Below are 21,701 nucleotides of genomic sequence, written 5' to 3'. Positions count from 1 at the left end.
CTAAAGCAGTTCAAATAAAAATGATACGACAACAGTGCACCCGAAGGTGGCCCTACGCTGGTGAATATCTGTCAGAAATGCCGGGAAGCCCTCAGGGAAACCATCGAACCTGCTACTCAATTAGAACCTGGAGGGGTGCAAAACAAAAGCGTGAGTGGGCAAAAACAAAGTTTTACGAAAACCATTTAATAAATACGTTCTAACCCCTCGCCGTAAAACCTGTATACTTCCCAGAAAATAGATATATGTATAATATATATACCACTCATGCTCAAGAATATGCCATGCCAAAACCTCATAATGAAATGCAAGTGCTCAGGTGTAAATCATATCAATAACGTATAATCTGGCAGCCGGAGTCACCTAAAGTGACCTGTACGGCTGCATTTAGAGCTCAAATCTCAAACTCACTAACTGGACCTGCACACGAGTCAGAACCACCTAAAGTGGTCTGTACAACAGGCCTGGGTGTAATACATATATACGCTCTAGTGCTACGATCACGTGAAGGCTGGGCGAATAATCGCGGGTCACCTACGAGTCGGAACCACCTATAATGGTCTGTACGACAGGACTGTGCACCTAACTTGGATCCAAGCTAAGCGTGTGGTGCAGGAGGTGAACATCACGTGAAGGACTGTGCCCTACTCTGGGCGGGAGCACTAACACCGGGGGTGCAGGTTATGAGCTCTCTAAGCATCTCGAATCACTACTGAATGTAAACATGCATAACACTTACTTGGCACTTACCTGTGCGTCCACAGCACCAATGCATACACAAATAAATACGACTAACCAATCATAATCAACGGCAATATAAAATGCATGGCATATAAACTAATTAATATTTCAATCAATTTCTGGGAAAATATATGTATATAGGTATATACGGAAAACCAAAAGCCCACTCACTGGTATGTGGAAGGGTCGTAGCCTCCCTGCCTCGAGTGACCACGCTCGTCCTCGGGATATGTATCACCTATATGTGAAACAACTACAAAAACGTCAATTTAAAAGCACATAACCAACCTTTAGAAATAACTTCTCATACAATGCTCAAATGGGGCATATGAATATACCAACGTGACCTACTCAACCTCAGGAACATCCCCATATTTTTAAAATAATTTTTCACCGTCGCACGCGCCCTCACGCGCTGGCCAAGGCACGGCCACACGCGCCGGCCAAGGCACGGCCACACGTGCCTGGCACGCTGACAGCGTCAGGAATATTCAGTCGTCTTCTCCGGCGCCGGAAAATCGGGAAAACTTCAAACTTCGATATCTTCTTCGTTTTTCAACCAAATTTCACAAAATTGGTACCAAAATGAAGCTTAGAACTAGAGGAACACATTCATACCACTTTAAAGTGCTAAAAACCACGAAATCTCACCTGCAAAATCACCCCAATTCCGGCCAACCTCGAAACTTGCGATCCCGACGTCCAAAACCTTCAAACGAACCACCCCGAGCCTCCTAGGGACCTCACCAAGCTACCTACAAGCTTCAAATTCCCTAAAACGTGAGAAATCATGTGTGCATGAACAGTACCCAAAATCGGGCATCGTGGATTCGACGTGAAAACGAAGGTGTTCTTACCTGAAAATGGTATGGTTGGACTCCTACAAGCCTCACGAGCTCGAATATGTGCTTGGATTCCACGATCTGTGAAGGTTTGATGGGTGTGTGGGTGTGTCCGTATGTTTCAAAGGGAATGGGAAAGGAATGGGGCTCGGGACAGGTGCAGGGAAAGAAGAAAAATAGTGAGGGTGAGTGTGTGGTGCAAAACCAGCCACACCAAGCCAAAAAAAACAACTACACAACGAAAAATCACGCTGGGGGCAAAATCGTCTTTTCACGCATACGTTTTTAAATTCCTCGGGACGGGCTGTCACATACAAAGTGTGTGTAAAAGTTTTTTATTTTTGTTTTTGAAGGAGGAGAGAGGACTAGAGTGATAGAGAATGTGGAATGGGAAGTTTTTTATTTTTTTAAGTTTTTAATTAGATATATGTTTAAGATTTAATGTAGGTGAGGTTTAAAAAAAAATATTTGATTGTGTGAAATTACATTGTTGTCCATATTACTTATTCATGTTTAGTTTTAATTAGAATGTTGCATTGATAATTTCATAAAATTTTAATTGACAATGAGTGTTTTATTAATATGTAGTTTAAATTTTGTATATACAATATCAAAAATAAGAAAAAGCATATTTATCTCGAACTAACTCGAGATGATCCGAGAGACTTCACTACCTAATCCACTCGAGACCAGCTTTTGTTGTAGGCGCCAGTGTTAATTGTTTACTAACAAATGAGTTATTACAGTATGATGATATTTTTGTTTACTTAAAAATGAAAGGTTTTAAATTTAAATTTTACGGATGATGAAATTGATACTAAATTAAATTACTTATTGTATGGCTTAGTTGAATCCTTCATTTCCTTAATGGAATGTATCAATGTACTAAAAGAAAAAATAAAAAATAGTTTACTAACAAATGGTATAATGTCGACAACAAGTCACCTCTCTTGTCCCAAAACCGGCACGTCGTTTATGTTCCAATGCGTGCGGTGGCCGACCAGCAGGTCACTGTCACGCTTCTTAGACGGCCTCTCTCGTCTAGAAGCATTAAAAAAACACGTGGATAATGTCGACCGAGGAACGATAGCACACAAAAGATTTTTTAGTCTAATTAGTTTAATTGGATAAGGACAAAAGTGACACGATGGATGGTCGTAGGATGCTACAATGGTGGGGGCTGCACGTGGACGTTGAGCATTGCACAGAGATAGCCAATCTTAATTTCCACACCGTCAGAGGGAGGTGATTGTCAGCCTTCCATTTTCATATTTTTTAATGTCTTTTTGTAACGTGTGATCACAGTTAAGTAATGTTAATATTTTATATTAATTTTTTATAGAAATAATAAACAAAAAGTAATAAGAATATAAAATGTTAACGTAGTTTAATCGTGCCCACACAAATATGAGGGTATGGGAAAAATATGGAAATGAGAGGGTAGATAATCCATCTCCTCGCCAGAGATCCTCGCCAAATCCTCTATGTCAACATTTCAGGTATCCTCAAATTATATATGTTCATTTTACATTATATAGTTAAAAATTATTATAATTTTTTTAATTGAATATAAACCGTACATAACAAAAATTAACTACACAATACATAATAAATGAATATAATTAGAAGATTTTCAAGACCTCACAAAGCAGATCCAGCGAGTATCCTCTCTTTCCACACGGCTTCTCCTCGCTTTACCATCGGAGGGTTTCAATATTGTCCCTACAATCTTTTGACCGGAATATTGTTGTGTTTGCGAAATTACTTGAATGCCCTTCGTGCTACAAAAGCTACTATTTGACCCACAGTTACATCATGTGTGGAATGATAATTATAATGAATGATATTATTCTTAATATTATTGGTTGATAAATTAATTTTGTTGGTGACGTCAGGGATTCTAGAAATCTTCTCACATGCTTCAAATTTGAGAGTTTTTTTTTTAATACATTAATTTATTAGTAAATTGTTCTTTTAGTGTGATCTAATCATTGGTAATGATAATTTAAATAATATCTCGTTTAAATCAAGCATATTTAGCCCTTCATTCGATAGTATGTGTGTTCAGCATTTTTGTTAAATTAATTAAGTTAACTTTAATCTTAATTATGTACTTCAGAAAAAAAACTTTAATCTTAATTAGAGAAAGTTATTGTACAAGGGAATCAAGGGAAAAATAAAATGAATATAGAAGAGAGATAAGACATGATTTTTTTTTTTAAACAAGACATGCATGTTGTAAACTATTATAATTTATATTGAGAAAATTCAAACTTAAGTGTAATTATAAGATACACATAATGATACTTTAGTTGTGTGTGTATTAATAAAATAGGCGATATTAATATTCTAATCTACATATTACAATAAGAGAATGAAAGATAATTTAGAAATTTTTTTGTACAAACAATAGCATTAACGTATTAAATTGTTTGTTGTTAAGGAAAATAGGATTGATAATAATTGAACCCGCACCAAGATGCATAAGCAGAGATGGAGCCATGAAGGGACCAAGACAGCCCTAGGCCCATCCTAATATATATATATATTTTTTTCACACAAAAAAGTTAGGGTTATGATTAGGAGTTTCAAGGTTTTTCCTTAGGCTCAACTGCTCAGGGGCTAATCCAACATTTTTCCTTTTATTTCTCTCATTGAGTTTGATTTGAGGTTGGTAGTTCCTATAAAGTTCAGGTAATTCGTTACATTGAGCTTTGAAGGGACAAAGAAAGAAGGAAAGAGAGATGGGCTTTCTTTTTCTTTTTCTTTTTTTTTTATTCCTTTTCTCATTCTTCTTTTCTTTTTCTACCTCCCAAAAAAAAAATTCTGAATCAACTAGGGCCTTGATATCGGTCGGCTTGGAGTTGAGTTTAAGAAAGAGGATGATGAAGACAACATCATACCAAACACAAACGATGGTTATTGAAGGTATAGAAGACGACATATTAATTTTGCTGAAATCATAAGCTTAATTACTTTCCGCCACTTACCGTAGTTTGGTTTGTCATTAGATAACTCAAACACATGATATATCTAAAAATTAAAAATCCTTTTTGTTTATTTATTTCTTAAAAGAGCAAACTCAAGGTGTTGACACGCAATCACTCTCTCGCTAGCAGTAAAGGGGCAATAACGTAAAATTGAGCATGAATGACTTCATCAATCTGAATATGTGGGACCGCATATGTCTGCGCTCATCTCTCTCTCTCTCTCTCTCTCTCTGATGAGCCTATAAAACTATATAAACCACCTCCGCACCATCCATATATTCCTTCAGTGCTACTCCAATCTTATTCTGTCACCCACCACCAACCTCCGCCGTGACCAACTCTCCCATGGCAACTTCTTACTTCCAACAACCGCAAACTCACCAAGCTCGCCGCCGCAAAAGCCACCGGAAGATCGGGTTCAGGAAACGATGCTTGATGATGGCAAAGCAACAGAAGACACGGTTCTACATCCTCGGACGCTGCGTTTCCATGCTTCTTTGCTGGCACGACCACTCCATCTCAGATTAGCTAGCTCCGCAGTCACAAACTGACTGGTCCAAGTGACGCAGCGGAATTTACAGACAGAAGGATCATCAAACGTCAAATCCGATAGCATGTATTGAAATCCATCATCAGTCACCCGAAATCCGATAGCATGGATTCCTATAGATGGTTCTGTTCTTCAACTCCGGCAAGAGTCAAAAACTGAAAGCTGAAGAAAAGCCGCGGTTGGTGGCAGTGCTTTTGGGTCGAGGAGGACTCGATCAAAGTCAACTGCTTCATTTTAATTGTGACTTTAGATTTTGCTTCTTTTAGTTTTTGTGACATACACGTACAGGAATCCATGTACATATTGAGAAACTTGAAAGGAGATCAAATATCAAATGGAAGACAAATGGTTCACATACGTCCTGAACATTTTTGTGTTGGTTGAATGAACATATGGGATTAATTTAGTAGTGAAAATTAAGTATTTCATAAAACGAAAATATTAGGATCAATGGTGCACGTACACATGCATTAACTTTGCCATTTATGTTTATAAATCAACAAAATAGAAACGTCTAGATTAGCGCACGAACAAAACTGATCATAACAGTTTTCATCATTCATAAATCATACTAGATGACGAGCATACCCATGAGAAAATGAAATTGAAATGTTGAAATCAATCATGCATATCCAGGTGGGCTAATTTGACAAATCATACTTATGAAGATCACAAAGCGGGGACAATCAGATTGGCGTATGAGTGTGATTGATTCTAAAACTCGTCTCCTTCATAAATCATACTAGACAATGAGTCAGTTCCAATAAGAAAGAGAAACTAAATTATGTGATAAGAGAGAGAGAGAGAAATGCGACAAATAACATGAGATACCTAAGTATAGCAAGGATTACAAATTAAAAAGCCGTAGTCTAATTTGGTTCCTTGAAGTTGCCGTCAAATGTCAATTTGTGAATAAAACGGTAAGATGGACTTGTTGAGCTATTCTAATCCGTCAAGTTACCTAATAAGATGGGAAAGGTATATTGGTTGAGCAGCAATAGATAATATACAATATAATAGTACCAAAGTCAGAAATAGGGGTTGTGTATATGGGGCAATTGTCACTGTGTGGACCCGAACCTGCGCGATCTATTCATGATATAGACATTAGATGTTTGTTTATTTGTTAGTGTTACTATTATATTGGGTAGTTAGATATTATAAACATATTTGAGCTATTCGTCAATTTTCCGCAAGGAATTTGTAATTCGTTGTCAGTTTAGCTTATGAATTTTAATTTCGGAAAAGATATTATGATTAGGTTTCAAAATGCAAAGTGAGAAAAGGGTTATAGGAGGCAAATACAAATTTTTTTAGTTTTTTGATAAAGAGAATTCGAACTTAAGACGGCGAATGTAAAGAGCGCCGTGTAAAATTACAAATTTTCCTAAAAGGGCAACCTTAAAGAAAGCTGAAACAAGCCCAATAGTTATATGGGCCGAAGCCCATTTCGTTCGAGTGGCATCCCCAGCCCGCAAACCAAAACGACACCGTGCTAAAGCGGTATCACACTACCCGCCATTGAAATCGTTAAACCCTAATCTCTCGTTATTTTTTTGAGCAGTCTGTAGCTAACCGTTAAACCTCTTCCAGTTCTCCCATCTTGCCACAAGGTAAAGTTTTTCTCTTTCTCTCTTCTCTCTCTCTCTCACAATAATCTTAGATTTCTGTAATTTCTGACGCACTTTCTCGACATTGATCTGGGTTTTGTAATTCTAGCTAGTGAAGATTCAAACTTTTGGTACGTTGGAGTAAATATTGATCTGGGTTCGGTTCCTTTTTGCTCAAAATCCAAAATTTTGATTCTTTCATTAAATTTTTCACCATTTTATTTGTTTGTTCATATTTTTTTTTATTGCAATTGCAAAGAGAACCGAGAATTAACAGTGAATTAATTGTTCAATTCCAGGGTTTTTTTCCTCCTCCACACAGAAGAAAATGTTGGATGAAAGCAAATTCGACGTGCACTTGAAATTGTGGGCACTTCGAATCCCTCGCGAGCTCTGCAAGGTCGCCACTCGAATACTAAATGGGTACTTTTCTCCAAGACGTCATTTCTGTGTTTACTTGCCAATGCAACGTCTTGTGTGTTATAATTTGGATGGAATTTTTAATTTTGTAGATATTTGCTTGATAAACCCCGGATTAAGCCGATTACTGAAGACCCGACATGCGAAAAGAATCGTTACATGATACTATCTGAGAGGGTCCAAGATTCTGGTAACAAGTGTTGAAGTTTTTGTGTTGATTTGTATTTATTATTCTCAAAACATGCATAAATCAGTAATTTGAATTTTTGTTTGTTCGAGGCAGAACTATGTGATATTCCTGAATCAAATCTCAACGAACTGAAGGGTTTATGCAAGATTGAAGTAGTTCCGTATTCATTGACGCTTGGGTACTCGTATTGGGGTGCAGGTTGATCTGATGCTTTTTTTGGTATCTTATTGATAAATTTGAATTGTCATTTGAATTTTTATCCTGCATATGTTGAAAGGTGTTCAAACTCGAACCGCTTATTATGATTTCAGACCATATATTGAAGCAGATTTTGCCTCTGGGACTCGAGGTTCCTTCATCTTTTGAAACAATAGTTAAGTACTCACTTCATGATTCTGTTTCTTCTTCGCATCCTCATTCTTTCGACAGGGCTTAACAGTTGCAAGTTACTGTCTACAACTTGACAACCCGTTTTTTGTCTTTTATTTTTAGTTTAGTATACAAGGTAGTGTTGACCGTCTGATGTTGGACTAACACTGCTTCATGGTCCTGCAGGTCATGTTGCCCATCTGAATATTCATGACGAATTACTTCCCTACAAGGATGTGATCGCAAAAGTTATCTACGATGTATGTTATCATATCTTCACTTGTACTTAAAATACGCATAGAGTGTGTTTCCTTGTATACATGCTCAAAATTTTTTTGGTTGTCCCAGCTGGACTTCTACGCTTTCACTTTTTTCTCACATGGCCTTGTTGTCTTGGCAAGTTATTGTTATGGAACTTTTTGTTTTTGTAAGATTAGTGTCACTTCTTGCTATCTCTTTATATATGCAATTTCACAATCATCACAAAAATGTACCATGTCTACGTACATTTACATCTTGTTTGACCTTTTTGTATATCAGAAAAATTATCCAAGAATCAAGACAATTGTTAATAAAGTTGGAACAATTGAAAATGAGTTCCGTGTGCCAAAGTTTGAAGTTTTAGCAGGGGAAAATGATATGGTTACAGAAGTGAAACAATATGGAGCGACTTTCAAGCTTGATTACAGCCTGGTCTACTGGAATTCAAGATTGGAGCATGAACATATAAGGCTAGTTTCTCAGTTTCGAGCTGGGGAAATCATATGTGACATGTTTGCTGGTATTGGTCCTTTTGCTATCCCTGCAGCACAGAAAGGATGCATAGTTTATGCAAATGACTTGAATCCGGATAGCATTCGTTATCTGAAGATCAATGCAGAAACTAACAAGGTTGACGATCGTATTCGTGCATACAATATTGATGCGAGAAAATTTATTTCTCAATTGATGGCTGTGCCTGACTGTGATGAAAAATCAGATTCTGATGTCTCCACACTGAAGAAGAATGGTGACAAATGTGCTGTTGAGGGCAATCAAGAATCAAAATCTGAAAATGGAAGGCTAGCTGGTAATATACACTTCTAGTTTTGTGATCTTTTAGTTCATGTGAATATTTTCTTGCAACCTTCTTAACCTTCGGTTTCTTGCAGTCGAGGCGAAAGAAGTACCAGATGCTGTTATTAGTAATGTGGGCACTTTACAGGGTTCCAGCAGGAATGCTGATTTATCAGTACCTCCTGTTAAAAGACCTTCAGATAGCTGTCAATCAGGTAATCATGGGATCCACAACTAGGTGCTTAGTCATCACTGAACCTGATGTAGCAACCAATGCTTAGGAAAGTGTTGATGACTAATTTATTTCCTTGCATTTCCCTTTTCAGAGAATGAAAGTGTTGAGGGCACTAACATCTCTGGAGCTGGTAGGAGAAAAGGAACCAAGACTAAGAGAATGAGAGGTCCTGAGATCTCTGCTGTTAAGACTTGGGAGCATGTTGATCACGTGATAATGAATCTACCTGCTTCTGCTCTTCAATTTCTTGGTACACATGTCTTTTGTGGATACTTTTGGTCATTCATGCCTGCCGTAGTAAGCGTGTTATTTTGTTTTGTTATAAATACCACTTCCTCTGTAATCTCTGTGTGAACTATATCTTCATATATTTTCATTCAGATGCATTTAGGGGTCTGATCCAGAGAAAATATTGGACGGGATCTCTTCCTTGGATTCATTGCTATTGCTTCATAAGGGCAACTGAAACACAAGAATATATTAAATCAGTAAGTTCTATATGTGTCGTTATTAAATACTTTTTATTCTAACTAAAAAGTTCTGATAATCACACCAGTCCTTTAACTTGGGACTGTCTGGCGTCCACTTGTCGCATAGGCAGTTGGCTTTTGATTTGATCGCATTCACTCTTTTCCTAATGAGCCAGTGCAGTCGTCCGCTGTATTCATGTTCCAGTTCTTCTTACACTTTTCCAACTATGTAGGTGGCAGAATCTGCTCTGAATGCCACTATAAAGGATCCAATATTTCATAGGGTCAGGGATGTCGCCCCAAACAAGGTATTAGTGTTTGGAACTATTTATAGCTCCACAGATGCACAGATATGCTTTCATGATACTTACCGTCTTCTCATCTTTGATTCATGTCACAGGCAATGTTTTGCTTAAGCTTTAGACTGCCAGAAGGGTGCCTTATTTAAGATGTCACTCTGCTTATTCTGCTTCTCGGGAGGAAGCAGCACTTATTGGCCTAATTTCTTTTTAGGGTCGGATATTATCCTTCATTCTATTAGCGGGAAGAATACGCAAATTCCGGGTCGTTGCTGTAGGTTTTCTGTTCACCAAGCTAATACAGAAATAAGCACACAGAGAACAGTCATAACGGCTAAGAAGGCGAAAACCCTGCACTCTACGAGCAACTGCTGTCTGTTGAGTTACTTGTAACCTTTCATGTAGACGGTGTCAGATTCTAAGAAATGTAACAATTTTTTGCATACTGTGGTGGGGAGGCCTTTTACTTCATGGTTTGTGCATGCAGAGAGTAGTTAGTGTGTTGTACTATCAAGCGTGACAAAAAACTTTCATGTAAGTTTATAATTTATGGAACACGAAGTTTTTAGCCGTTAGATCCTTAGCGGTCAAAACTCCTTATACACCGGATGATAGAAGAATTTTCGATACAACTGCTTCGCAGGCTGTAGGGACATGGGAGGCATATAAGAATTGGTAGTACCATCTGTGAATTTAGCTTTCCCTTCCTTTTCCTTTGGAATTGCGCGATATACCATATGGCACAAATTGGGTAGCAAAACACTTTTTAGTGGCGATAAGGTGTCAACTTTGATGGAAAAAGCAACAGAAAAATACAGCCTGCCAATTGATGGTAAAGTTGACACGTAGGTTTTGGCTGGAAAGTTGGCGTTTTGGAGTACCCTTTTAAGTTTCCTTCTCAAAAGAGCAGTCAATGGCTTTCTTCTCATGGTCTCACTATCTTCATGTTCCCATGCATTTTCCCTGAAGCTACTAATAAAGTAGTTGGCAAACTTGGGCAAGGTTGTTTAGTAAGACAACTCTCATATTGGGTGGACCACCGTTAAATTTTAAAAGCTACTAAATTAGTTATGACACTTCAACATGAATGTCTGATCATGGCAACTCTCATCTTGTGTGAACTAGTGTCAAGTTCCATAAGCTACTAAAGTGGTAGGAAACTTTCAGCAAGGATATATGATCAAAAGAGCTCTCACATTGGGAGGACCAGCGCTTGGTCGGTTGGAACCAAAGAATAAGGAGTTTTATACTTTTGCGAGGGCTACCTTACCAACGACGACGTGAGTTTAGTATTCATATTTAATAAATTAATAATAATCATTTGGTATTACGGTCTAGTGATATTCCTCTCCATTTGTGAGTTATTAGGTTCGATTCTCGCCAAAGTTGAATTTGAACCATGTTATTATGGCTCGTCCATTGTGAGGTTAAGTCCACCGCCTTCCTTTAATGTAAATAATATCGTTTGTTAAAAATAAATAAATAAATTAACACTATTATTCAGTTGGAAAACAAATTGCATGGGCTGGCCACCATAACTGAATAACTGAATTAAGCAACGAATCTTAATTTTTTTTCTTTCTGCTTTTCTCTCACCTTCCCATGAAAGTTCGAACACTGAAATTCTAGAGAGAGAGAGAGAGAGCGAGAAAGTTGCACTTTTCACTGTATATATTCAGGAAGAAGGAACCAAAAGAATTCCCCTCTTCCTCCCTCTCTTTCTCTCTCTCTCTCTTTCCTGCATCTCCCAAATCATTGGAGCCCTCGAAATCTTTCTTGATTCTTGCTCCATTCAACAAAGATTCAGATTCTAAGACCGAACTTTTGAAGATTTTAACCAAAAGAAATCGGAAAATGTCACAAGAAAGAGTGCATCTCTTGACATTAGCACTAATCCTTCTTGTTTTCGTGACGATGGTCGAGAAAGGTGCGAGCTTTGGAGTGAACTGGGGGACAATGGCGACCCACCAGCTCCCGCCGGAGAAGGTAGTCCGGATTCTGGAGGACAACGGATTCGACAAGGTGAAATTGTTCGAAGCGGACGAGAGAATATTGGCCGCTCTCACTGGGACTAAAATTGAGGTGATGCTGGCCATACCCAATGTCATGTTGCAGGAGATGAGCCAGGATCCTGTGGCTGCAGCTACTTGGGTGGATGCCAATGTCACAAGTTACTGCTACTCTGGTGGAGTTGTTATCAAGTTACTATTTCCCTTTGATTGCCTTCTTTCTGTTTTTTAACTGTTTAGTGTGACTGCTACTTGTTTCCTAAAATGTCCGAATGAATCAAATCCTTTTTCTGTGCGAGTCGGTTTTTAAGGGCACGTTGCCCTAGCCAACTAACCTAACTCACATGTCCGTTCTTGTAATTGTCATTGTGATTGTTACTTGTTTCTGAAAATGTCTCAGTGATTGTTGTGACAATTGGATTTTTTCAGGTATGTAGCTGTAGGCAATGAGCCGTTTCTCAAAACATACAATGGCACCTATCTACAAACCACGTTACCGGCTCTCAAGAACATCCAGGAAGCCCTAAACAATGCAGGACTTGGGTCGAAAGTCAAAGCCACCGTCCCCTTCAACGCCGACATCTACTTCTCCCCAGACTCAGACCCGGTTCCATCTACTGGAGACTTCCGCCCTGAAGTTCGAGACTCCATAATCGAGATCATCCAGTACTTGTACACCTATGAGGCACCATTCACAGTTAACATCTACCCTTTTCTCAGCCTCTATGGCAATTCCTATTTTCCTTTCGGGTTTGCATTTTTCGATGGAAAAAGCAAGCCGATTAAAGATGGTGATCTGCTCTACACCAATGTGTTTGATGCAAACTTTGACACCCTTGTTTGGTCTCTGACCAAAGCCGGCTTCCCTGAAATGAAGATCATAGTTGGAGAGGTGGGCTGGCCAACTGATGGTGACATAAACGCCAATATCCGCAACGCGAAGAGGTTCAATCAGGGTATGATCCAGCATGCCATGAGTGGCAATGGAACCCCAGCAAGGACAGGCAAGCTCGATGTCTACCTATTCAGCCTCATTGATGAAAACACGAAAAGCATTGCTCCCGGGAACTTTGAGAGGCACTGGGGGATATTCGAGTATGATGGGAAGCCGAAATATGATCTGGATTTGTCAGACGCTATGCGAAACAAGGGCCTTGCAGCTGCAGAAGATGTGGAGTATATGCAGAGAAGTTGGTGTGTTTTGGACCCAGATGCTAAGTATTTGGATAATTTGGCAAAAAGCATTGACTACGCTTGTACACTCTCAGATTGCACTTCATTGGGATATGGAAGTTCTTGCAACAATCTCACTCTCCAAGGGAATGCTTCGTATGCATTCAACATGTATTACCAGGTGAACAGCCAGAAGAGCTGGACCTGCGATTTTTCGGGTTTGGCTGTGGTGACCGATGAGGATCCTTCCGTTGGGGACTGCAAGTTTCCGGTGATGATTTCGTATGCTGCTCCATCACTGTTGCACAGCAGGGGACTTTTGCATTTTGTGATGAAAATTGTGGGAGGATTTCTGTTGTATTTGATGATTCTGCTATGACATAAAAGCCTTCAAGAAGTCATGCTTCCAAAAGTAGAGAGTTTTGTTTTGTGGGTCAAAAATTATAATGTCGGGTGATCTTCAATATAAAAGTTTCATACAAATTTAGACAAAACAACATTTCAAACTACAAAGATTAAATTTCTCTATGACGAGATTTCATAATTTGAAAACGTTTTATGACAATTTTACTATCAATAGAAGAAAAAAACACCTTTTTTTGCATATAAAAGGGTAGTATTATCCACATATCCATTTTTATTGTTCACACATCCATCTCAATTTTCGGTTTTTGGGTTTGGAGAAGGAGGAAAGAGAGCTTCTTTTATTTTCAAAATAACCTGGCTAGAAATGACGTCATATAGCCAAATCTTTTTAAGAAAAATAAAGCCTTCTTTGTTTTCTCATCTGCTGCAGGAAGCCGCTGCACCTGCACATCCGAGTCTCCTCTCTTCCGTCACCTTTGCAACCGTTAAATGGTCCTCGGAGGTCCTCACAAATGCTTCTCCGGGCATCCGATGACCGGCCGAATCCATGAATAGATCCGCCACACTATCTTGTGTGCAGTTTTGTTGCAGAATGATAGGACACTGCACTACTTGCTTTTCGGCTTTTGAAATAGAGAGAACCAGCTATCTGTTGTGCATAACTGCATATGGTATTCTTAACCTACATTAACAACTCTATGTGCTTATGAAACATTTGGAGTTCGAGTTTTTGAACTGCTCATGCACAAGTTTTTTCTTCAATACCACTATCCGAACCATGTTAACATGACATACAAAAGTAGTCATTCCGTTTATTGTTGGGTTGCATTGTTGACTTAAAATGTCACGATTACCCTTCTTTTAACACCTACGTGACATTATGTTACTTGAAGTTAACCTTTTTTTTCCTTTTCTTTGGGGTGAAAACAATCACCCTTCTTTTAAACGGCCATGGTCTCAGTTCTCAAGGGCTCTCAACCTCTTCCCCATTTGGGATAGGTAGGGATACGTAACGGTCACGTCGCACAAGCCCCTGAATTCAAACAGTCAGCGGGAATTTGAATTTGAAATTTAATAACGGCCAAATAATCTCCGGGCCCACCCTTTTCCTTTGCAAATACCTAGTAGAGAGTACTCCTCCACAGATTCAATTCAAGCCTCCACCTTCTCTCCCTCCCCCTCTCTCTCTCTCTCTCACAAGTCACAACAATGGCATCGCTCACTCCAGGAATCCTCCTGAAGCTTCTCCAGTCAATGAACTCGGCTACCAAAGTCACCGGCGACCACCGCTCCGCCCTCCTCCAAGTCATCGGCATAGTCCCTGCTCTCGCCGGCTCCGACCTCTGGCCCAACCAGGGCTTCTACGTCCAGCTATCCGACTCCCTCAACTCCACTTACGTCTCCCTTTCCGATCGTGACACCGACCTCATTCTCACCAACCGCCTCCAGCTGGGCCAGTTCGCCTACGTCGACCGCTTCGATTTCGACTCCCCAGTTCCCCGCGTCGTCGGAATCCGTCCCATCGCCGGTCGACATCCCTTCCTCGGCACCCCGGAGCCCCTCGTCGCCCGTATCTCCGCCTCGAAACGCGAGTTTGTGATCCAGCCTGTGTCGGATTCCGACCAGTCCGCCGACTTCATGGCGATTTACCTGTCCAATAAGAAGCAGGAGCAGGTTGTGAGAAATGACAACAAAGAAGCCAAGGTTGATAAGGCACGACCATCAAGGCAGCCTCTTGCTCCTCGAGACAATGTCAATTCGGGTGGGCATGTGAATTCGAATTCAAGTACAGATGAGGCTAAGAAGATCTCCGATCGGCCGGCTTCCAGGTTTTCATCTCCGGCCGGAGCAAAGAGGTCCGTGTCAGTCGGAAAGAAGAACCCGGTGTCGGCTGAGAGAGATCCATCCCCCGCAGGAAAGGGAAAGAGATCGGGATCTCCAGCCCCCTCGAAATGCGTGGTTCCGAGCTTAGTTGTGGCGAAGGAAGAGAACCGGAAGGTGTCGAAAGAGGCGGCGATTATAGTGCCGTCGAGGTACCGACAGCCATCCCCAATTGGGCAGCGGAGGCAGCCTTCGCCAAATTCCCGGAGGGCTTCGCTTTCTCCCGGGAGGCGGTTGTCTGCAGGAGTGAAGGACTCTGCTGCCAAGAAGAAGACGGTAAGCATCGTTGCAGGGATTTCGAAGGTTTCAGAAGCCCTCATTGGGTCTGGAAAAAGTAATCGGAAGGGCTGGGATGAGTCACCGGCGGTGGAGGAGAAAGAGAAGCCTTCGGCCAAGATCAAACCAGATTTGCAAGCATTTATAAGGACTCAGGTATTTTTCCCCTCTGTGTGTGTATCTCTGGAAGCAAAATTTTGAATTACTTACTACTCTGCATATTCTGAATTCTGTGTCTTTCCAGGCTGCTCTTGCGCGACGATTAAGCGATGCGAAAGGTGGAAGTCCGAATGGCGGTGATGATTCTTCCGGCAATGATAAAACAAAATCTGGGTCACCGGAAGATTTTGTGGTCCAAGAGAAACCCAGCTGCGCAGCAGCTCCGAGCATCACCGTCCATGAAAAAAAATGGACTGATGGAAGTGTCTCACTTGATGCAGTCTCTTCAGACCTCGCAAGGCTTGGAAAGGTATAATCTTTGGCATTAGATGCAACTTGGGCGAGCTTCATTTTCAATGCAAATTGTGTTGACGAAATAGAGTTTGATCAATATGGACTAAGTTCTAAACCGTATCGAATTGCAGGAAGCTTTGCAGAGGAAAGTTCTTGCTTCTGCAGCTGCAGCGGAAGCACTTGAGGAGGCCATTGCTACTGAGTCTCTTGTGAGGAAATTAAGGTTATTTGATCATTCTGCTCTTGTGGCCTTAAATTTGTTTGAGGAATTGTTCTGCCACTTTCGTCAAATTCAATTATCCTTTTTTCTGTCTCAGCATGTTTGCGGAACTCTCTTCCACATCCAAGATCGGGAACCCTCTACCCGCCATTGACCGCTTCTTTTCGATCTATGATGAAGTTGTTAAATCAAACACACTTGTTGAATCAATTGCTGGTAACCGCAATTCGGATACATCTAACAATGCTCAAATTCCCACTGAGCAATCAAAACCCGTTTCACTTTGGGTTGAAGCCGCTTTAGCTACTGATCTTGGCATTGTCTCTCTCCTTACCACCCAAGACAATGAAACCCCATCAGCTCTGCAGAAAAGTCTGTCAAAACGACAATCTCTCAACACACCGGCCAAATCCCATCTCAAGATTTCCCCTTCCTCTTCACCGCAGTCCAATGCTCGCGTTGGGACGTGGACGAAGGGTCACGGAATGAAAGACACAGTCGAGCTTGCCACTCATCTGCAATCCGAGATGCACATGTGGTTTCTGCAGTTTGTTGAGAAGGCGCTGGATGCCGGTTTTCGTGTGTTCGGAGAGTGCGCTGCTGATGGCGGTAAACTGCCAATCGACTGTGGCTCCATTGCAGCTGTTCTTTCGCAGTTGAAGCGAGTGAACGAGTGGCTGGATCGAGCCGTCTCGAAAAGGAATGAACTGAACGCGAAGGTTGATCGGCTGAAGAGGAAGATCTACGGCTTTGTTATTCAACATGTTGGGACGACGTTCGACAGCTCCACTCCTCTTGCTTCCTCTTGATTCCATTTCAATTCAACTTATTTTGGTCAATATGTTATTAGTTTATATGAACTGTGATGCCTTCATATCTTATTTGTACTCCCAATTTGTCACAAATGCTTGATGTGGTAATCATATTTCTATCTTTTAATCGAACAAGAACGTGATGTGAGTGTCTCACACACCACAAATTAAGCTTGTAAGATGAACGGGTGAGCTTTATCAACAAAGATATTCTACCTTCTAATTGAAATATAGTCATTTGAGACTCTCACGCACACCACATCGCGTAACCAAATTGTACATGTCATTTATCCCCTAAACCCTAGCCCCAAGTCAGTGATAGAGACCTAGGATGGGACATAACGATAGTCGGAAAGACAAAGTGGGATAACCAAGGCTGAGGAGAACGCTCGGCCTGCATCATTCTAACATAACACACCATTTCAACTGAACATATGTCACGTCACCGTCGAATGTCTGGTTGATAGGTGAAAAGGTGTCAGTATGCTAGTCTATATAGGTGGCGCATTAAATGCCAAGTGAGGAAGACCCATGGCCGAGGGGTTCATTGAGTGCTATATAAAGGGGTGAGAACCTCCTATATTGGGGTCGGACAACCAAAGAGAGCAAGAGTTCATGTATTAGCCGAGCACTATTCCACTCTTGCAATCAATAGAATCCAAACAACACTACAGATATAGTTGACTTTAAGGAGTGAACAACTTACCTTTGTGTCCATTTTATTTTAGCCCATATCTCAAGCTCAATTCAATGTTTTAATTTGTTAACTTGTAAATTTTAAGCGTTAATAAAGGTTACATAGTCTCGAGTTTATTATTTTTATTTTTTTGTAAATTAAATTAATTTGGAACATCATTCTATAAAAATAATATTAATTATTTTCGAGACAATAAATTTCCAAAATAATTTTTATATGTGTTTGTAATTGGTTATCCACAAAATAAAATTCATGAGTTACACCGAGGAAAGCGGGTCCAAATCATATGCATGGAGGCCACATGCCTCTCTTATCCTGACCGCTCGCTCAACACACACGAAAAACACCCTCCTCTTACAAAAATCCAAGCCCACTAGGCCCCACAAGCAACCCATCCTGACCGCACAACAAATTATAAATCATTAACCCATCCGACGGCTAGGATCACTCACACCCAAGTACTAGATTTGTATATAAAAAGCCCATCACAGATTCGTACGCCGTCTGCCCGTTCGGGTTGAAAATCCTCAGACTCTTTCACTCATCAGCCGAGCTCACCAAAACGCGCCGTTTCAAGCTCGTCCCTCTCTCGGATCCTCACCAACCTCAAAACTCCAATCTCCGAATCGAAAATCCGTCTCAAAACCCTAATCCTTTTCCCTCCATCATTTCCGATTCTGCCCTTCGCACCCCGCCTGAGCTCCGTGTCCAGAGCCGTAACTTCACCAAAAATTCGCCGTTTGGCGACGCGGATAACTCTGCCGTCTGGACTTTTGCGGCGGGTGGTGAGAAATGGCGGGCAGGAAGGACGAGTCGGTGGTCCTGAACAGAACCAATGTTTTCGCGGCGCTCGGGAGCTTGAAGAAGAAGAAGAAGGGCGATAAGAGCTCGTCGAAGAGCTCGAAAGGGGGCGACGCAGCTCAGAACTCCGGGGAGGCGGAGAAGGAGGTATTTTGGGCGCCGGCGCCCCTTGTCGCGAAGTCGTGGGCCGATGTGGATGACGAGGACGATGATGACTACTATGCAACTACAGCTCCGCCGGAAATGGGTTGGGCCGGCGAGGATTCGAAGGCGGTGAAGGAGAGCGAGCTTGAAGCCGAGCATGCGGAGACCGTCGGTGAATTGGTATATTTTATGAGCTTTTTTGTTTTTTTTGTTTTTTGTGATCTTGTTTTCGGATAGTGCTAAATTGGGAAAGCATGTATTTGTGTGTGTAGAAATGTGGATTAGTTTGGATATATCTCTAGCTGTTTTCGGATATGATCGGTTTTTGCTCATGATGTAGTAAACTGTAGAAGGAGGTATTTTTTGTTTGTGTGTATTAATTGATGAGGGAATAGGTGATAGGAACGCTGTGGTTTTGCTTGTGATATCACCGATTTTCGTTGAAGCAATAGGATTTGGTAGTTTTTTTTTTCTTTCTACTTTTGGAATGAATGAGGTGATGTTTAGTGAAAGGTTTTAGATGATAAGATTTCATAGGAGCTACGGAATTTATTGAATGTTCATATCTGTGGATTTTGTGGAATCCTTGTCTAATTTGGATTGTCCTGTCAATCATTTATTTTAACGGTAGTAGATGCTGATGTTTTAACGGTAGTAGTTAGTGCATTCTCTGTTAAGGGCTGAAATCTACTATGTTTTTCCTACAAGTGTTAAGTCACTGCATCTTTTATAGAGAGTGCAAATCTTTTAAGGTCGTGTTAAGTCACCGCACATTAGAGAATGAGATCTTTTGAATCCCAATCGTCACTGCAATCTATGTAACGGTTAAAATCTACTCTGCTTTGCCCACACGTGTTAAGTCACCGCATCTTGGATGCTATGATATGGTTTATTTTTTGGCTTTTGTGGAGACAATTGATTGTCTTTTCGCCACCTTGACTTGTGGGAATTTAGTTTATTGTTCCGTTAGGAAGTAGCTATATCTCTTCTGTCAGTATCCATGGTTATCCATGATCTGTGTTCTTTCAGCATGCAGTGATTGTCATATTATACTAGATGTGGCTGACCAACTGATAGTTTTCTTCCTGTTGTTGTCACGAGATAAAAACCACATCCACACGCGGACGTGCATCTCATTGGAATGATTCTCCTTTAGGGGACCCTAAATTTGTTTTTTTTTTTTTTTGGTTTCATTATGGTATTTTTTTGGTACATACGTTAGAAAATGAATTGATGTTCCATTATCAAAACGTATTTATGAGACTAAGTGATTCCTTGTAAGTAGCTTAGGCAGTTTCATTGTGGAACCCCAGTGTATATCCCAGATTTCTAAAGAAAGCTTGGTCTTGATTACTGATTGATTTTGTGGTGGACGGAGCCAATCAGATGACTATGATTGAAAAGGCCCTGATTTGTTTGTGTTTGGTGGATTTTGGGCAACCACTCTTATGTCTTTGAAACAATGAACTACAATGTCATTTCATGCTTATGATGCATCCTTACTATCAAATGTATAAACCTTAGGTGTAAAGTACATCAGTATTTGAAGAGCATAATGCCAAAACTTTTGTTGATAATTGGAAAATATTGCTTTTATGGCTGAAAAACATCCAAACGAGTTTTGTGCGTGTGTGTTTAAGGGTACTGATGCTTCTCTATTTAGCTGTAACAATTATTGTCTTCTTTGAAAGTGAACTTCATACAACGGAGATGTCATTTTTTTCAACCTCAAAAATCATTTGAGTACTATTCCTCTGGTTATATTGTGGAATTCTTATATATATAGCGATTTCCAGGAAAGTGAAAGTGAGGAGGAAGGTCTTGACGAAGTTGATGACATTGACGAGGAACATGAAAATGAACTTGAAGCCTCGGTCGAAACTGAGCCAGTTAAGAAGCTCCCTGAACCCTCTCCAGCCCCTAAGGATACAGAAAGGCAGCTTTCTAAGAAGGAACTGAAGAAGAAGGGGCTTGAAGAACTTGAAGCAGTTCTTGCTGAGCTAGGATACCCTACCAAGACCGAGACCAGTGGCCAAGATGACTCCAATGGTATGTAGCTTTATATGGATAAGTTTCTGCGTGCCATTTATTTGTAGCATTAATGCTTTTACCTATCGTATGAGTTTTTACATTAGTACTGATGCAAACTGAGTTTCTGTTTCCAGAACCTTAAATACTAAGCTAAACATGCTCAAGTTTTCACGGAGTGAAAAAAAACCTTCATTCCTCTTTAGGGACACAATGAGAATATTCAGTTGATTGTATCTCACTGCGTTTGACATCTTCCATATCAATTAATTTTTTGTATTTCTTACACGAGCTGAATTTTGACCATACCCTTGCATGCAGGTGTTGCCCAAGAGAAGAAAGCAGAGAATCTAAATGGCGATGTGGACAGGAAGGAGAATGTCACCGGGGAGAGCAAAAGTGCAAAAAAGAAGAAAAAGAAGGACAAGTCAGCGAAGGAGCCAAAAGAATCCCAGGACCAGCCTGATGGCACAAATGTTGGAAGTGCAGCAACAGATGAAAATGCTGGGACAGAGAAGGGAGAAGATGCATCTACTGGTGATGTTAAAGAGCGGCTGAAGAAAGTGGCGTCCATGAAGAAGAAGAAATCGAGCAAAGAGATGGATGCAGCTGCCCGAGCTGCTGCGAGTGAAGCTGCTGCCAGGAATGCTAGGCTAGCTGCAGCAAAGAAGAAAGAGAAGAATCACTACAACCAGCAGCCGGTGCGGTAAGCCGGCTATAGATCTTTAGTTTTGTTCCATTGTTTTGTTTCTCCCATATGAACTTGTACTTTTGTTTATTTGTTGAAGGGAACAATAAACCTTTGGGGAAAACAGTTTTGCGAACTTTACTGTCGAGAAGATAGTTCTTTTACTTAAAGGAAGAAAGGAAAAGTATGATTATATTTTCTTACCGTTTTCCCGTTCATGCTGAATCGAAGAAACTTCGTATCGTCCGACTTTTGTTTTCTATTAGGCACTGTCTTCCGTTGCCAGTGCAACTTCTGTGGGCATGTCCTAGTTCTTAAGAACATTGGCACGTTTACTTGGAATGGGGAAAGTCATAAATCGAGGAACGGAACAAGGGAGTA

The 21,701-nt window shown here is 40.6% G+C and overlaps 5 protein-coding genes across 7 annotated transcripts; all 5 read left to right on the top strand.

The window, feature by feature from the left end:
- The first annotated feature begins 4,856 nt into the window (after positions 1-4,856).
- On the top strand, positions 4,857-5,480 carry LOC137747663 (small polypeptide DEVIL 10-like). Its single transcript, XM_068487808.1, has one exon. The coding sequence runs from the start codon at positions 4,919-4,921 to the stop codon at positions 5,099-5,101; it is 183 nt and encodes a 60-aa protein (XP_068343909.1). The 5' UTR covers positions 4,857-4,918; the 3' UTR covers positions 5,102-5,480.
- Positions 5,481-6,700: 1,220 nt separating this feature from the next.
- On the top strand, positions 6,701-10,361 carry LOC137747660 (tRNA (guanine(37)-N1)-methyltransferase 2). Of its 3 annotated transcripts, none has more exons than XM_068487806.1 (12): positions 6,701-6,736; positions 7,033-7,133; positions 7,246-7,343; positions 7,437-7,541; positions 7,655-7,717; positions 7,899-7,972; positions 8,253-8,781; positions 8,864-8,983; positions 9,095-9,253; positions 9,385-9,491; positions 9,707-9,781; positions 9,874-10,360. In XM_068487806.1, exons 3-12 carry the CDS (start codon positions 7,313-7,315, stop codon positions 9,919-9,921), a joined length of 1,311 nt encoding a protein of 436 aa, XP_068343907.1. In that variant the 5' UTR covers positions 6,701-6,736; positions 7,033-7,133; positions 7,246-7,312; the 3' UTR covers positions 9,922-10,360. The 3 variants fall into 3 exon arrangements, with proteins under 3 accessions (XP_068343907.1, XP_068343905.1, XP_068343906.1); XM_068487804.1 differs by having other exon boundaries at positions 6,706-6,736; positions 7,033-7,156; positions 9,874-10,361; XM_068487805.1 differs by lacking the exon at positions 6,701-6,736 and adding an exon at positions 6,812-6,864 and having other exon boundaries at positions 7,033-7,156; positions 9,874-10,361.
- A 1,265-nt stretch (positions 10,362-11,626) lies between these two features.
- Positions 11,627-13,335, top strand: LOC137747662 (glucan endo-1,3-beta-glucosidase 5-like). Its single transcript, XM_068487807.1, has 2 exons — positions 11,627-11,973; positions 12,211-13,335. The coding sequence occupies exons 1-2, from the start codon at positions 11,627-11,629 to the stop codon at positions 13,331-13,333; spliced, it is 1,470 nt and encodes a 489-aa protein (XP_068343908.1). The 3' UTR covers positions 13,334-13,335.
- A 1,192-nt stretch (positions 13,336-14,527) lies between these two features.
- On the top strand, positions 14,528-17,089 carry LOC137748859 (uncharacterized). Its single transcript, XM_068489047.1, has 4 exons — positions 14,528-15,633; positions 15,722-15,946; positions 16,062-16,153; positions 16,248-17,089. The coding sequence occupies exons 1-4, from the start codon at positions 14,530-14,532 to the stop codon at positions 16,957-16,959; spliced, it is 2,133 nt and encodes a 710-aa protein (XP_068345148.1). The 5' UTR covers positions 14,528-14,529; the 3' UTR covers positions 16,960-17,089.
- A 1,067-nt stretch (positions 17,090-18,156) lies between these two features.
- On the top strand, positions 18,157-21,520 carry LOC137747155 (uncharacterized). The gene is made up of 3 exons (XM_068487187.1): positions 18,157-18,784; positions 20,401-20,653; positions 20,954-21,520. Exons 1-3 carry the CDS (start codon positions 18,452-18,454, stop codon positions 21,340-21,342), a joined length of 975 nt encoding a protein of 324 aa, XP_068343288.1. The 5' UTR covers positions 18,157-18,451; the 3' UTR covers positions 21,343-21,520.
- Positions 21,521-21,701: the final 181 nt, after the last annotated feature.

The sequence above is a fragment of the Pyrus communis genome, chromosome 10, assembly GCF_963583255.1.
Source record: "Pyrus communis chromosome 10, drPyrComm1.1, whole genome shotgun sequence".
NCBI classification, from domain to species: domain Eukaryota; kingdom Viridiplantae; phylum Streptophyta; class Magnoliopsida; order Rosales; family Rosaceae; genus Pyrus; species Pyrus communis.
This window is presented reverse-complemented; position numbering and strand designations above follow the sequence as displayed.

What these genes read in the sequence shown, in the direction of transcription:
- LOC137747663 (XM_068487808.1), top strand. Translation starts at nt 4,919, where the DNA reads ATGGCAACTTCTTACTTCCAACAACCGCAAACTCACCAAGCTCGCCGC.
- LOC137747660 (XM_068487804.1), top strand. Translation starts at nt 7,062, where the DNA reads ATGTTGGATGAAAGCAAATTCGACGTGCACTTGAAATTGTGGGCACTT. An exon ending in TGAGAGGGTCCAAGATTCTG is followed by an intron (nt 7,344 to 7,436) that starts GTAACAAGTGTT and finishes TGTTCGAGGCAG; the next exon opens with AACTATGTGATATTCCTGAA. An exon ending in TTCATCTTTTGAAACAATAG is followed by an intron (nt 7,718 to 7,898) that starts TTAAGTACTCAC and finishes ATGGTCCTGCAG; the next exon opens with GTCATGTTGCCCATCTGAAT.
- LOC137747662 (XM_068487807.1), top strand. Translation starts at nt 11,627, where the DNA reads ATGTCACAAGAAAGAGTGCATCTCTTGACATTAGCACTAATCCTTCTT. An exon ending in TCTGGTGGAGTTGTTATCAA is followed by an intron (nt 11,974 to 12,210) that starts GTTACTATTTCC and finishes GGATTTTTTCAG; the next exon opens with GTATGTAGCTGTAGGCAATG.
- LOC137748859 (XM_068489047.1), top strand. Translation starts at nt 14,530, where the DNA reads ATGGCATCGCTCACTCCAGGAATCCTCCTGAAGCTTCTCCAGTCAATG. An exon ending in ACCTCGCAAGGCTTGGAAAG is followed by an intron (nt 15,947 to 16,061) that starts GTATAATCTTTG and finishes ATCGAATTGCAG; the next exon opens with GAAGCTTTGCAGAGGAAAGT. An exon ending in TCTCTTGTGAGGAAATTAAG is followed by an intron (nt 16,154 to 16,247) that starts GTTATTTGATCA and finishes TTTCTGTCTCAG; the next exon opens with CATGTTTGCGGAACTCTCTT.
- LOC137747155 (XM_068487187.1), top strand. Translation starts at nt 18,452, where the DNA reads ATGGCGGGCAGGAAGGACGAGTCGGTGGTCCTGAACAGAACCAATGTT. An exon ending in CGGAGACCGTCGGTGAATTG is followed by an intron (nt 18,785 to 20,400) that starts GTATATTTTATG and finishes AGCGATTTCCAG; the next exon opens with GAAAGTGAAAGTGAGGAGGA. An exon ending in TGGCCAAGATGACTCCAATG is followed by an intron (nt 20,654 to 20,953) that starts GTATGTAGCTTT and finishes CCTTGCATGCAG; the next exon opens with GTGTTGCCCAAGAGAAGAAA.